Here is a 14,024-nt window from a genome sequence, read left to right as displayed (position 1 = left end):
GTTCAATGTCACAACAAACAAAACATATTTGGTATTAGATTTCAATTAAATAGTTTTTATATGTATATATTTTTCTGAGAACAATAAAATAATTTTATAATATAGAAAGTCCTGTTAGTTTTAACAATTTATTAATATTACATTTAATTAAAAATATTAAATACAACAAAAATAATAGGTACATTAAAAAAAAAACTGATTTTATAATTAATAGTCAAATAGGGAACATTATGATTTGTTTTTGTGCAAGAAAAATGCATCGACTATACTCTATTCAACTTAAGAGTACACCGGGCGGCCAACGAAAACACGTCATGTTACAACATAAGGCAGTCAGTAGCATATGCGAAAACCGGTGTACTCTTAACTTGAATAGAGTATAGATATAAAATAATACATCACATAGTGAATTTCATAAATATTTAAACATTAACCAAATTCTATTTATGGTTAATCTTTCTTTTTTGTATCTACTTTGTCGTCTTTGGTATTTTTGAATGCTTTAGTAGTATAATCAAATATACCTCCAAAGAATATTGCGCATATCAAGTTTTCAAACGGTAACATTGGCTCATGTATTCCCAAAATCATTGACGAGAATACCTTGAAAATAATAAGATATATTATTTAAAATACTTATAAATTAATTGTATTATATACTATAAATATAGAAATGATTCACCAACTAATAACCATAAACATGTACTTAATTAGTTTTGAACTATTAAGTTGCTTAGGGTTTTATAAATTTTATAAAATTTTGACGAGCAATGACATTTTTAAAAATTATGGCTTAGGGAGCATTAATGTATGTATACATTCTTACTATAAATATTTTTTCTTTATTTTATAAGGTGTTATCTTATAAACCAGTGTATTTATTATATTATTATATAGTATATACACTTATTTATGATATATTTATACGTTATCGCTAAAAATATGGTGATAAAAATGAGACATTAATATGTCTATATTTTTTTTTCAATTTAATGATTTCTAATCTTCACTCCGAGTAACACCTCTGTATTCTTAATTTGGTCCTCAAGGAATTAAATCTATAAATACTTGATATTTTGTATAAAAAACCATTAGGTAGTTATTAATTTTTTAGAATTTCCTTTAATATGTTGAACAAAAAAAATATGATTTTTGATTCTTTTATTGATAAGCAAAGTTTTCTGTTTGAAATTGAAATTAATAATAATAATAATAGTAATAATAATATTCAGTGGATATTGATACATAAAATATCAAACGAACTGGATATTTGGTAGCAAGTTTATGAATTATTACTATTGTTATTATTAGTCAGTAAAATAACTTAACAATACAATATTTAACTTTTGTACTTCCAAACTTTAACTTTAAATTATCAAATTGAATAATAGTTTGTTTAACTTGTGCAACAATATTTTGAGAACTATTCTCTAAAATCTAAATGAATATCCAACTAAATATATGGTAAAAATTTGAAAATTAAACGTTAATGAATATTTGTAATATTAAGGTATTTTAAATAAATAACAAAACAAATAATAAGTTAATACTACTATAAAATTACATAGTTGGTGTATCATTTTGTATAGAAATCACAGGGCTAATAAGTAATAACTGAATTCTAAAGTTATTAATTAGGTGCACAGCAAGGCTCTTTTCACAAGGACAAATATTGCATCTGACATAGGTATTTAAATTTACATTACTTAAATACTTTAAATAAATGCAAGTTAAAGCAAAAAGGATGATGCTTGCGCTGGTGATACTTAAGAACCTAAACAATGTCAAATTAGTAGTAGGGTATGTGTATTGTGTCCAAGTAAAACATGTCTTATTTTTGAAAGGGATAATTTTAGATTTTCACATTTGCACATGTTTTATTTAATTAAATTTGGGCATTATTTATGATATATTTAACAAACCTTGAAGTATATGAAGAAACCGATGACAAAAACATAAACAAAAGCATGTGGAGCTGATATTAAATCACTTTTAATATCGAGTACAAACACCACGGACGCTATAATGCATGCTTTAGTAGTACTGTAAGAAATAAATATAATAAAATAATATTATAATACAATTTAAAAAATAGCACAAATATGTTTTACGTACAAACTGGGTTGTAATGTCTCAATAGACGTGGGTGTCCATACTCCTCTTAAAAGTCTTTCAATAATTTTTGTAAATGAAGCACCATTTCCTGGAATTAATAAACTTTGTGTACAATGTTGTTCAACAAAATTATAAGAAGACAAATTTAAAAGTTTGAATACCTTTAAGGGTCCCGATTAAAACCATTATGATGTAGGCGTTGGGATAGAGTTTAGCCGCATGCAATACACCATCATGGACCTTTTTGCAACTGAAAATGACACATTTGTTATAAGAATATAATGACATTAATGTAAATACATACCGATATATTTCTTTCATAACAGAAAACACTAATTTCACTGGAAGAAACTTTGCAATACTGTATCCAATATCAAACGGTGTGTAAAAAACTAGATACCTGAGGAAAATCAGTATGATTTAACAGATAGAGAATACCTAGGTTATGTCTACCGATTTAAACAAATTTATTATTATAGTTTACAGTTATTACCACACAGCTGTAGCAATCAAAAGTTGTTGAGTGTTTTTGAGCGGTGCTAAAGGGGGTTCGCCAAGAAGAGCAGCACTCAGCATGCCCCCAGCAAAGACAACCAGCATCGTGGACAGCCAACAGGAAATGGGGTGCTTGCGTGAAAACGCCAGTGCACCTGTGGAAAGTTACAAATACACACATGGGGGTAAGTAACGACACTTGCCAGTTTAAAGCATTCGTTTCACTGTTACCTGGACCGAGGTCATCGCGGACGTGGAGCGCACAGAGCACACTATGCGCAACGTCAAAATATGGGTACATCTTCCATTTGGTCACTTGGCTGGCAAACTCCAAAAACGATTCGGCGTCCATGTTCCCAGTTCCGACCTATATCACCACATATAATATATTAATATTATAACCTGAATGTATCACTCGATCTATTATAGAGTATAGGACTACAGTTGTCGTGATCTCCAACGGCGTACCTACCAATAATCGTGCCTTGTTCTGCGCGGTGCACTGTCAGCGTTTACCCGGCGAATTATCTATCGTTAAACGGGCAGACCTGCCAGCAGATCGCGAGATAATTATAGCACAATGCCCCGGCGAGTAGGCGTACCGTCGGTGTATTAATAAATTATAAAACGCGCGACAAACGACGACGGCTGCGATGCGCGCTGCGGACGACACTCGCAGTGTCGCGATGGCGTTCAGGCGCTGTGCGATTTATATAAAAAAAAATAATAATAAATAAACACTCACGAAGTCTTCTTCAGCCACAGTTCTCGACTGCCGTAAATATTAAATAATAATAATTAATATTAAATAATGAACAGCGGCGCAGTGCACAACTGCACCGCCGCAAATTGTCAAAGAAAATTAGAAAAACCACTGTTAATACTAATTGTTACCAGGCCGGGGGCACAGCCGCACAGGGCATTGACAACTTAACAATCACACCTACTATCATGACAACATAAATCTATTTTTCACTCATTTACTGTCATAGATAAAGATGAGCAGTGTGCACGGTTACTATACAACTAGTATATTACTATATTAGTATATTAACCGTGAGTGGTGTGTACACTACAGAGACAGAGAGTACCTACTTGAGAAGTTGATTGTTTGTCTCTTGACTGTTTTAACTTTTTTTACATAACACCTTAGAATTTAGATCATAATATACTATAATATATTATGATCTTAGCATAGCACCATGCACGGCACGAAGTACGAACTCATACCTCAGAGGCACAGAATAATTCTGTACTCATACCGTATACGTCCGTGGCATGAACTAAGATTGAAATTTAAAGATAGATACTATAATAATAGTATAATACACCAGCTATATCTCCATGACTCCATGATTATAAAATATTCTATCTATTCTGTGATTATAGCAAGGGCATGTTATCACTAAACTGCTGCCGCCAACAGATAACAACTACCACAGACACGGACTGAGATATAATGGACTGGAAACGACATGATGGGCGGGTGACGAAGGACAGCCCGCAAAAGGTTCCTATGTTATCATCAACACTCATAATTGAAGGTTTTCAGCGCTAACAGTGGTTTTATTTAGCGTCGCATTTTGTATCTCAGTTCGTCTTTTATACAGATGGCGCTGTAAACTCTCAATTATGATTACGACCCCCGCATTTGCCTCTTGTACATACTTTCGAGGCCACTGATAAGCTGCTCGTTCTCACTCGTTCCTTAGTCCGTGACCACAGATTAGAGTGCCTTGATAATCTCAATCAAGGCCTCTACGTCTACCATGACGTCTACCACCGATTATATTATTATCATATTATATTATTATAATCTGTACTATAGTCTATAGACTCAACTTTTATTAGTTTTCACTTTTCTATAGACTCGACACTCGTCTCGTACCACGATGTAGAGAAGATAATCTTAATATATCTTCTCTACATCATCTCTACTCGTACTGATCACGATTTTACGATAGTTCAATAGACGACAGTATTCAGTTCGTTGGCATCACACCATGTTATTTTATCAGTGAATAAAATTAATGTGATTCACCTATACTTCAGTATTGACGACTGAAGACTTATCGTATATATATGTATATATAATTATCAATTATTGCCTATCAATAGAATAATGTACCTACGTCCTACATGTCTGTGTCCGTGTATGTGTACATTTTACAAGTGACTTCTCGCATACATAAATAATTTTATAATATTTCATTCGATTAACGATATTTTTGTATTTAAACCCCAGTAGTCGAGTTTTAGACTTAAAGGTGCTCGAATTTGTGTGGGGGGGGGGGGGGTGCGCAGGGAGCGCCTCTACTATTTTTATTTTTTTTTTTACGTACCCAAATTATTATTTTTTAATTGGACTGTAGAACCTAATATCCAAAATAATTTTTATTAAAATTTGGAGTGGATCTAAATTGTTGTCAAAGATAAACCTAATGAATACCTAGTAATTTTACATTTTTTAGTATAAAAATATTTTTTATCCTATCTGTGGTTTTGACTAGTAATGTTCAACCTTTTTGACTCGCGATCCACTGGTTTTGTAACAATATTTTCACGACTCGTGTCACTTTTGTAAGCCTTAAAGCAGCTGCTTTAGCTGCTAGTTTTGCGTAATTTCCCGTGCATAAATGTGCCCAAAACATTTCCAAAAAAGTTTCAATAAACATTTGTTTAAGTTTGGATTCACAAGTAAGCTCAATTTATTGATTTTAGTAGACATTTTATCTATCATTATATCTACTGTAAAATACAGTTCTTCAAGTCATTCATAACTTATTCGAATTCATAATTTATAATTTTAAACTTATTTTTTTTAACAAAAAAGACTTGTCACGACCCATTTTTATAGATTACGTGACCGTCGTGACCCAAGATTTGGTAGCGACCCACCGGTTGAAAACCACTGGTTTAGATTTCCTAATACCTTGCTAATTTTTTATTATTATTTTTTTATATTTATGCCTAGTTTAGTAGATCGCAGATATTATGTACCTACAATAAACTATTGTATTATAAAATATCTGCGGAAAAAAAATAAGTTATAAATTATGAATTCGAATAATAAATTGAACAATATGCACACTTATGCACGGGATATTACGCAAGACTAGCAGCTAAAGTCTTTTTTCTCTCATGGCCTACAAAGGTGACACGAGTCGTGAAAATATTGTAACAAAAACAGTGGATCGCGGGTCAAAAAGGTTGAACACTACTAGTCAAAACCGTAAATAGGATAAAAAATATTTTTATATTAAAAAATGTAAAATTCGGTATTGTCTGAGTTGTGGTCGCAATAGACGAATTGCGGTCTTAATAATATTGAAGGTAAAATTAACGTCTTAATTGCGTTCAGTATCCGGTTATCGATTATCCGATGAGATCTTATCCAATTTTCAATAATATGCGATGTGCCAAAATTGTTTGATGGTTGGATCCAAAATGATGTCTGGAGAACGAATAATGGAAGTGAAGCGTTCAATTCTAAATTCAAAACTGAGAACTGATCGCCACATCCCAACATATTTGAATTTTTGAAATGTGTCAAAAATATTCAGATTGATCCATATTCAAAAATCAATTTAGTAGTTTTGGAAACTAATAAAAAAAGCGAGAGCATAAATCAGAAATTTATTAAAAATAAAATACAACTGTATTTGAAAAAACAAATTGACTCGCTGACATTTTGTGAAATATGTATCATACAAATATGAACCGGTTTAATATTATAAATGTATTAATTTTATTCGTTGAATGTGTGTTTTGTATTTTAAAATGTGACTATATTATAATTGAATGTGTAAGTGTAACTATAAACTAACTATAAATTTGTATTTTGACGTAACGTATTTTGACCGTTTCATTTTTGTATTTAGTATAATAATATGTAACTATGTCAATATTTAAAACATAATAATTATTAATCATATATTTTACCGCAACTAGGATTTTTACCTATTTTGATATTTAACCTGTTTTGATCCCGACCGCAACTCGGATTTTTGTTTTTACCTGTTATAATCTCGACCGCAACTCGGTATCAACCTAAAATTCATTAGGAAGGTATTCATTAGGTTTATCTTTGACAAGAATTTAGATCCATTCTTGATTTGAATAAAAATTGTTTTGGGCATTAGAATGTAAATATCTGTGAACTAGTGTTCACAATTGACATAGGTATGCGTCTGAAGCACAAATTATAATTATTAAGATATTATCACTGATAATTATCATTTTTTTATTTTCTACCGAAATATATGTAGTTAGGTATTATTTCTATCAATAAAAATTTCGAAAAATAAGGTGAATATAAAATATAAATCCATATTTACTTACATATTACATAGGCGTATATAGTTAAATATGCAGAGGCGTATTTAGAATTTACGATTTTGGCACCCCTTTTTGTCTCAGTAGCCTTTTATTCATTGTCACAAAAAAACTTTTAAGCCCCCTCTAATTTACAATTTACTTTTTCTCTCCGTTAAAAGTCGAAAGTCGACAGTTATAAGTTACAGGGCTTGAAACCTGAATAAACCATTATAAAACCGAAACCGAAAAAAATTGGTAACCGTTATTAACTTCAAAACACAAACCGAAAAAAATGGTAACCGTTATTAACTTCAAAAAACAAACCGAAAAAAATTGGATACCGGTATTATAATTAAAAACCAAAACCGAAAATATAATTAAAAAAACGGTTTTTTTAAAAATAAATTTGTACCTTGACATTTTGGAATTCGCTCGATACGGCGATTCAAAAAAATTAATAAACTAAGAATGAACGTAAATAGTCCAGGCCTTGAAACCTATTTTAGAAACCAGTATAAACCGTTCAAAAACTGAAACTGAAAACAAAATCAAAAACAAAATCGGAAAAAATTTGAAACTGGTATTGAATCCAAAAACCAAAACCGAACAAAGTTCCAACCGGTATACAAAACCGAAATTTTTTCAATCGGTTTCAAGCCCTGTAAACGTGATAACCCTAAATGAATATTTTCCCCTTATTGCATTTATGCTTCCACTAATTTAGAGAACACTTTTGTTTTACCATTACCACTCCATTTATTCCTAATAAAAAAGTTAACCTTTATAATCAAATAAAACGAATTACAATTTTAGATTTTAGCCTTTTTTTATAACAACCAATATAATAAAATACATTGTATATATAAATTATAAATACAAATATGTATGAAAATGTAAAAAATATTTTAAGAAAGATACAGGTTATCAATTATCAGTTATCACTAGGTAATATAATTTCTCAACAAATCCAATGAAAAAAAAAAATACATTTTTTTTTGTCATAACCACTAGTGACGGCGCCCCGGGGCAATTGCCCCCCGTCACCCCTCCTTAAATACATCACTGTAAATATGTTATATTTGGAAATTTGGAATAGAATAAAGTTAAAATTCTGTAACTAAGGTGAAATGTAGTATTGAAAAACTAGGAATTGGTTAAGGGGGGTGTGGGGGGCAAAGCCCCCACGAGTCTGCGTTTAGTGATTTTGCACTTGGAACACAGTTTATAAATTGTTGGATTGAGCTTCTCTACTTAATAATTCCCAATTCGAGCACTGTAGACTAATATATAAAATATAACTAATAATTCGTATTGTAATTTAATTACTAAAAAAATATAAATTTCCCAACACTGTTGTGTCTATGTCCACCGGCAAGAGAATGCATTTTAAAAACTTGTGGACTATTTTGTATTTTGTTAATCAACTGAAATAGAAAACAGAATAGGTACATTGCAGATCACGAAGATTTCCATAAAAGAGCATATGATTTATCAACAGACCAATTAAATTAGTTTATTTGATTATTTTTATGTACAAACTTTTAATTTTTTTTTCAATTTTTTGATTCTTGATTACATATTTATGACTAAAAACTAATATCTCATTTTTTCTACTGTTTGTTTTATATAATAATTATACAATTTTCAAGTATGTACTTTAAAATTATTAATACTATATAACTATTATTTTAGCATTTGTTATCTTTTTGTAAAATATTATATTGACAATAAACTATTATTATTATTATTATTATTATTATATATTATGTTTTTTTTGCACGTTGTTCTAACAACACCGATATAACTGTATACGTTGTCCGCATAACCTAAACAATCATACAAAACATGTAAATCAATTATTAATATAAAATATTGAAATAATAATTAGGTATTTACTAATAACCAGGACTACACGTACGCTTGTAAACAGTTCCAAATTCACTATTTTTGTCATCGTTACTTGCAGTTTCAGTTTGTCGGTACTGTTCATTTGCATAGCATACAGGATCATTTTTTTATATTTTAAGCTCTTGCCTGACCAATCACCACTATATAATGCAAAATTCATCGAATCTTTCTAAAACGAAATTAAAACAATAGAATTATAGAAGTATAAAGTATTAAGTACTGCAGTGATACATTATTTTCTGATTAAGATACTTATGTATATTGGCTTAAAAAAAAATTAATTTGACGATATTTATCATAAAAAAATACGTTTAAGAAAACATATTTCTCAATTATATACTAACTATTATTTTATACAGTTTTATTTATTTACCAGAAAATGTTAATTATAATAATATTATATTATTATTTTGTTGACCCAGAAGGACAAGACAGAAATTATGTCTTGTTATTTTATATGCGTTTTAAGGTTGAACTACGACAAATTTTCCACAGAAAACAATGGGTAAAAGAAAAAAAATATTGAAAGAGATTCATCAAGTAAATAATGATTTAAAAAATACGAAGAAAGAAATCGACGAGATTATGTTTTTCTACAATATTTCTTGCATCTAATGGGAAATCTCAACACATTAATCAGACGTATCAATGCATTTATGACATTTTACTTTTTTTTTATGGGATACGTCAAGGATTTTTTGGATTCTTTTCTGTGAAATATCAAGCCTGCGATGGATTTTACAAGAATATTATTGATTTAATGAAAAATATCGAGGATTTTAAGGGAAAATTATTGTTTTTAGGAAATATCAATCGTCTAATGGAAAATTAATACTTTCATGTAAGATATCAATGTGATCCTTCAAGAATTTTATGGGAGACTAGCTGATCCCACGCACTTTGTTGTCCGTAAAAAATGACAATACTCTTAAACAAATTGTGATTATTCAACTTCTTTTGGGTGTAACTTGTTGCAGTAAGTGTAACTCAGACATCCTGGTAGGCAATTCGACTATGTCGGATCGCGGACAATGTGAAACGACACGCCGAGGAGCGGCTATAAGTGCAATTCAGCCACCATTGTAGGCAATGTGTGAAAATTCGATTTGATGCATGCTTGTATCTGATCTGCCCGATAACCAATGGAAACCAATAAAATAATAAAGAATAAATAACCAATAGCAACCGTTTATAAACAAAAATGTCCATCATAAATCTCAAAATTCCTGTTTGAGCACCTCCTTCGGGTTGGACCTACTAGGTCGAATTATGAATCTAAACCTTCATCTTGAATCACTCTGTTAATTAAAAAAACCGCATCAAAATCCGTTGTGTAGTTTTAATGATCCAAGCGTACAGACAGATGGTGGGACTTTGTTTTATACTATGGTATAAGAAGATAAATGCACTTCTCTGAAATATCAAGTTTCTAATAGAATTTATGAGAAATATAAATTATTCTATTAAAATGTCATGGATTTAATGAAAAATGTTGAGGATTTAATGGGTAATTTGTTGTTTTTGATGAAATATCAATCTTTCTAATGGGAGATATCTTGCTTCTAAGTTCTAATGTCAAATTGCATGGGTTTAAGAGGAAATGTCATGATCTTAAGAACATTTTTAAAAACATTGACTTTTCTGTGAAATAACAAGCCTCTTATGGATTGTTAGAGAAGTGTAAATGATTATTTCAAATGTCATGGATTTAATGAAAAATGTTGAGGATTTAATCGAAAATGTATTGTTTTCTGTGAAATATCAAGCTTCCAATGGGAAATGTCATAGAGCTTATGAGGAGTGTAAAGGATTCTATTTGAAATGTCATGGATTTTATATCTATATTTTTAGTTTTATAAAAATCGTAAAACTACGTACTTGTTCATTAACGTCATTCAGTAAGTAGCAGATAAAATATATATGTAATATATATATTAATATTGATGTTATAAATCTGAAGTTCGATGGAGATGCTAACGAAAAACCATTAAAATAATTCTGGAATATAAAAAAAAAATGTTGTATTTAAAGGAGTGGTTAAGTATACTAAAGTAATATTTAACCATTATTGTTATGCTGGATAGTAATATAATAATTGATGATTCAGCAGCTATTTGAAGAAGTATAACTGGTCGAATTACCTTATAGATATTATTCATGTTTCTGGAATAAAATATTTATGTAATAAATGTAATTCGCCATACCACGAACATCTTCACATCAAAATAGGTTAGGTTAGGTTAGGTCATTTATGGATTCATTGGTAATCGTATTTAAATATTTATATTAAATTATATTTATCACTAGATAGTAATTTATTAGACGTTATTAAATTCAGAATCACTCTAAATTGTAAATACTTACATAATATAATATTATAATCAAGAATTAAATGTGATTCACTTACTCAATTACTTTTTGTTGATCCTGAATTATAATCTTGAAATCATTTATTATTTTTGTTTCATCGAATCTGACTGTTGGCATTCGGTTATCTAAATACAATAGCCAATATATTGTCATATTAATAGTGAGATATATTGATTTAAATTTTAAATTGGTATCTATATTATTTTATAAATAAAATGTAATTTGTAACTTACTCAAACATTTTTTATCTACGTTTCCAAGTGTACTAAATGCATTAGCAATAGTTTTTAAATAACACTCGATTGTAATGCACATAGATATTAGAAGTATATCGAATATAATAGTAGAATGAGCCCAAACAATGGATACTGTAAGTTCGATATTGTAAAATATTATAAAATTGCCATTGTAGAATTTATCGGTCGCTGGATAAACTAAATTCAGTATGTTTGTACGGTAATGGTAAATCACATTTCCCGCCTCTACTCTTAAATAAGAGTTCTGTACAATGAACGGTGTCAACATCCAAGCTAAGAAAACTGCAGTCCACAAAACTATAAAAAGTATTAAAAAATGTTTCAATTTCTTTCGACCCACTTCAAGTATACATATGCTGTGATACTCGTAGGATAAATATTCGACGGAAGTTATATGTAAACAATTCCATATGATATCTGAGTAGCCAATTATATAACAGAGTTTAAAAGTTGGAATTGAAGCTACCAAACACAATGTGATATATCTCGTTGCCTCATTTATATCGCTCAGAAAGTAGAATGCGTTTAAAATGAACGCAAATACTGCTGCAATGAGAATGCATGCTTCGATTATAGCTATACATTTAAAAATATTGCAACCAAACGCTCTTGGACTGCGTGAATTCAATATTTGGTATAATCCGATTGTTTTCAATAATTGTATGTTCTCCATTAATTTGGGCTCGTTTTTAAATACCATAGTTATTTTCGAGTTAAACCCTAATATTAAACAACATTTATTAGTATAATAATCAACGTCACTATAAGTATTTATTTAATTTATTAGTTTATCATGAAATAGTTCTGGCCATTTAACGTTATTTAGTACCTATGTTACTTTATAATTAATATTTTAGTATTTCATAAGAAAAAATTGATAATAACTAATATGAAAATAATCATTAATGGTCCTATCATACTTATAGATTTATTTTTCTAAATAAAGTGATAATTATTAAAAATCATAATGCGTATTGTCTTTGCTATTGTTACATTATTGGTTAGTGATTACATAATACAGGCTCCTGATATATCGTTCGAATAGTAGTTGAAAAATATTAAAAATACATGGGCACAATTTTTTTTTATAAGCAATCAAATTTATAATTTAATAATTATTCTGTAGTTAAAAATTTATAAAATGTTCAACTTTTATAGCTAAGGATTGAAAATTGAAAACAAGGCTCCACGTTAATAGCTTATATATAAATTACTTTATTCACAATAATATCATCAAATATACTTGGAAATATCATATGACCGTTTTCGCTCAGAATCGTTTTTCTTATACAATAATATTATATCATTGAATTCAAATTTAACACCATCCATTACAGTGACCGACTTATAACCTTCTGTACAGCAGAGCGACACCCACTTGCCCACTTTTTTTTGTTTTCTCGGCGCTATTGAACACTAATCACTAATGGGAATATGGGACTTTGACCTCCCCGATGCACCAACTAGATTCATTTTTCCATCAAATAAGATACTGAAGTTTAAAATTGAAGCATTATTTCAACTACTTATCGTATTACACAAAAAATAAAAAATAAAAAAACACACATCATTGTAAAATCAATACATTCATCGCTCCGCTCAGAATCTAAAATGTAGAATAATATGAATTAAGTAAATTCACATTGTTAGTTAAACACTTATTTAGGTACGTCCACTACGTCATGACATTTTAAGGCTTCGATCAACTTAAAACAAAGCCAAATATTATAACTACAAATTTACCATTTTTATTTAGTTGGAAATTGAGTCAGTCGGATATTATGTAAGTAGTCTTAAGATTTTCGATAATCAAATGTTAAGTTTTATAAAAATAATTGATACTAAACAGTTTATAATTAATAGTATTCATAAAATGGTGATTATAATTACTTACTATCAGTACTTACCAGACAGAAAAAAAATAATTTTACTTAAAAATATTAATTGTTAACACATGTATAAAACCACAAGAAAGCCTACTTGTACAAGCAGTCTTACGACACTAACTACCAGTCTATACCTACTATTGGCACATTGTTCACGATTTTTGAAAAACATATTATAGAGGGCTACCTAACACGCAACTTTAATAATTAATTAAATACTGATTGGCATATTATAATTATCATGTCTTAATGTCTTTTTAGCTATTTTACAATTGTATAGGCTATTGTGTCCAAGCAGTGTCCTTGGGGTTTGAACTACCTACCGTGTAAGTTTATTTATTGTATATATAATTTGTGTTCGAATTTAAAAATTTATATATTTAAGGTTATTAATATATAATTTAATAATATAGCTTATTTCGGAATCCACGTTCAGCCAATTGGATTCCAGACGACGGATGCTCATGCTTTTTTGGCATTAAATAGTATTATTTGAATCTTCTCTGTGTATTACTCGACCCCCCACAATTATCAATACATTTATAATAGTGATTAGAACCTTTTATCCTATCATTCGATGTATAAAATTATCCAAAACTAATGGCTGGCCACACTCAGAATTTATTATAATCCACGACATTTTTAAATTTAATATTATCAAATAACTTACTGGCAA

At 29.4% G+C, this 14,024-nt stretch overlaps 2 protein-coding genes across 5 annotated transcripts; both read right to left on the bottom strand.

The window, feature by feature from the left end:
• Nucleotides 1-50: 50 nt before the first annotated feature.
• On the bottom strand, nucleotides 51-3,932 carry LOC132943481 (trimeric intracellular cation channel type 1B.1). 4 transcript variants are annotated; one of them, XM_061012497.1, is made up of 8 exons: nucleotides 3,706-3,932; nucleotides 2,842-2,977; nucleotides 2,609-2,765; nucleotides 2,420-2,515; nucleotides 2,277-2,365; nucleotides 2,116-2,203; nucleotides 1,923-2,043; nucleotides 51-603 (listed from the first exon to the last, which is right to left on the bottom strand). In XM_061012497.1, the coding sequence occupies exons 2-8, from the start codon at nucleotides 2,960-2,962 to the stop codon at nucleotides 451-453; spliced, it is 825 nt and encodes a 274-aa protein (XP_060868480.1). In that variant the 5' UTR covers nucleotides 2,963-2,977; nucleotides 3,706-3,932; the 3' UTR covers nucleotides 51-450. The 4 variants fall into 4 exon arrangements, with proteins under 4 accessions (XP_060868480.1, XP_060868479.1, XP_060868481.1 ...); XM_061012496.1 differs by lacking the exon at nucleotides 3,706-3,932 and adding an exon at nucleotides 3,079-3,675; XM_061012498.1 differs by lacking the exon at nucleotides 3,706-3,932 and adding an exon at nucleotides 3,356-3,675.
• Nucleotides 3,933-8,690: 4,758 nt separating this feature from the next.
• Nucleotides 8,691-12,162, bottom strand: LOC132942350 (uncharacterized). The gene is made up of 6 exons (XM_061010659.1): nucleotides 11,439-12,162; nucleotides 11,243-11,312; nucleotides 10,899-10,998; nucleotides 10,714-10,833; nucleotides 8,846-9,004; nucleotides 8,691-8,753 (listed from the first exon to the last, which is right to left on the bottom strand). The coding sequence occupies exons 1-6, from the start codon at nucleotides 12,160-12,162 to the stop codon at nucleotides 8,691-8,693; spliced, it is 1,236 nt and encodes a 411-aa protein (XP_060866642.1).
• Between the last annotated feature and the right edge of the window lie 1,862 nt (nucleotides 12,163-14,024).

This window comes from Metopolophium dirhodum, chromosome 4 (assembly GCF_019925205.1).
Source record: "Metopolophium dirhodum isolate CAU chromosome 4, ASM1992520v1, whole genome shotgun sequence".
Lineage (NCBI taxonomy): Eukaryota > Metazoa > Arthropoda > Insecta > Hemiptera > Aphididae > Metopolophium > Metopolophium dirhodum.
The sequence above is the reverse complement of the archived record's forward strand: the minus strand, read 5'-3'. Positions and strand labels throughout refer to the sequence as shown.

Bases quoted from the DNA above. Each gene is read 5' to 3' on its own strand.
- LOC132943481 (XM_061012497.1), bottom strand. From the start codon at position 2,962: ATGGACGCCGAATCGTTTTTGGAGTTTGCCAGCCAAGTGACCAAATGG. The intron at 2,516-2,608 runs GTAATAACTGTA...GATTTTCCTCAG, and splicing joins TTGATTGCTACAGCTGTGTG to GTATCTAGTTTTTTACACAC. The intron at 2,044-2,115 runs GTACGTAAAACA...TATTTCTTACAG, and splicing joins GAGACATTACAACCCAGTTT to TACTACTAAAGCATGCATTA.
- LOC132942350 (XM_061010659.1), bottom strand. From the start codon at position 12,162: ATGGTATTTAAAAACGAGCCCAAATTAATGGAGAACATACAATTATTG. The intron at 10,999-11,242 runs GTAAGTGAATCA...ATTTTATTCCAG, and splicing joins GATCAACAAAAAGTAATTGA to AAACATGAATAATATCTATA. The intron at 10,834-10,898 runs GTTAAATATTAC...TTTATATTCCAG, and splicing joins TATCCAGCATAACAATAATG to AATTATTTTAATGGTTTTTC.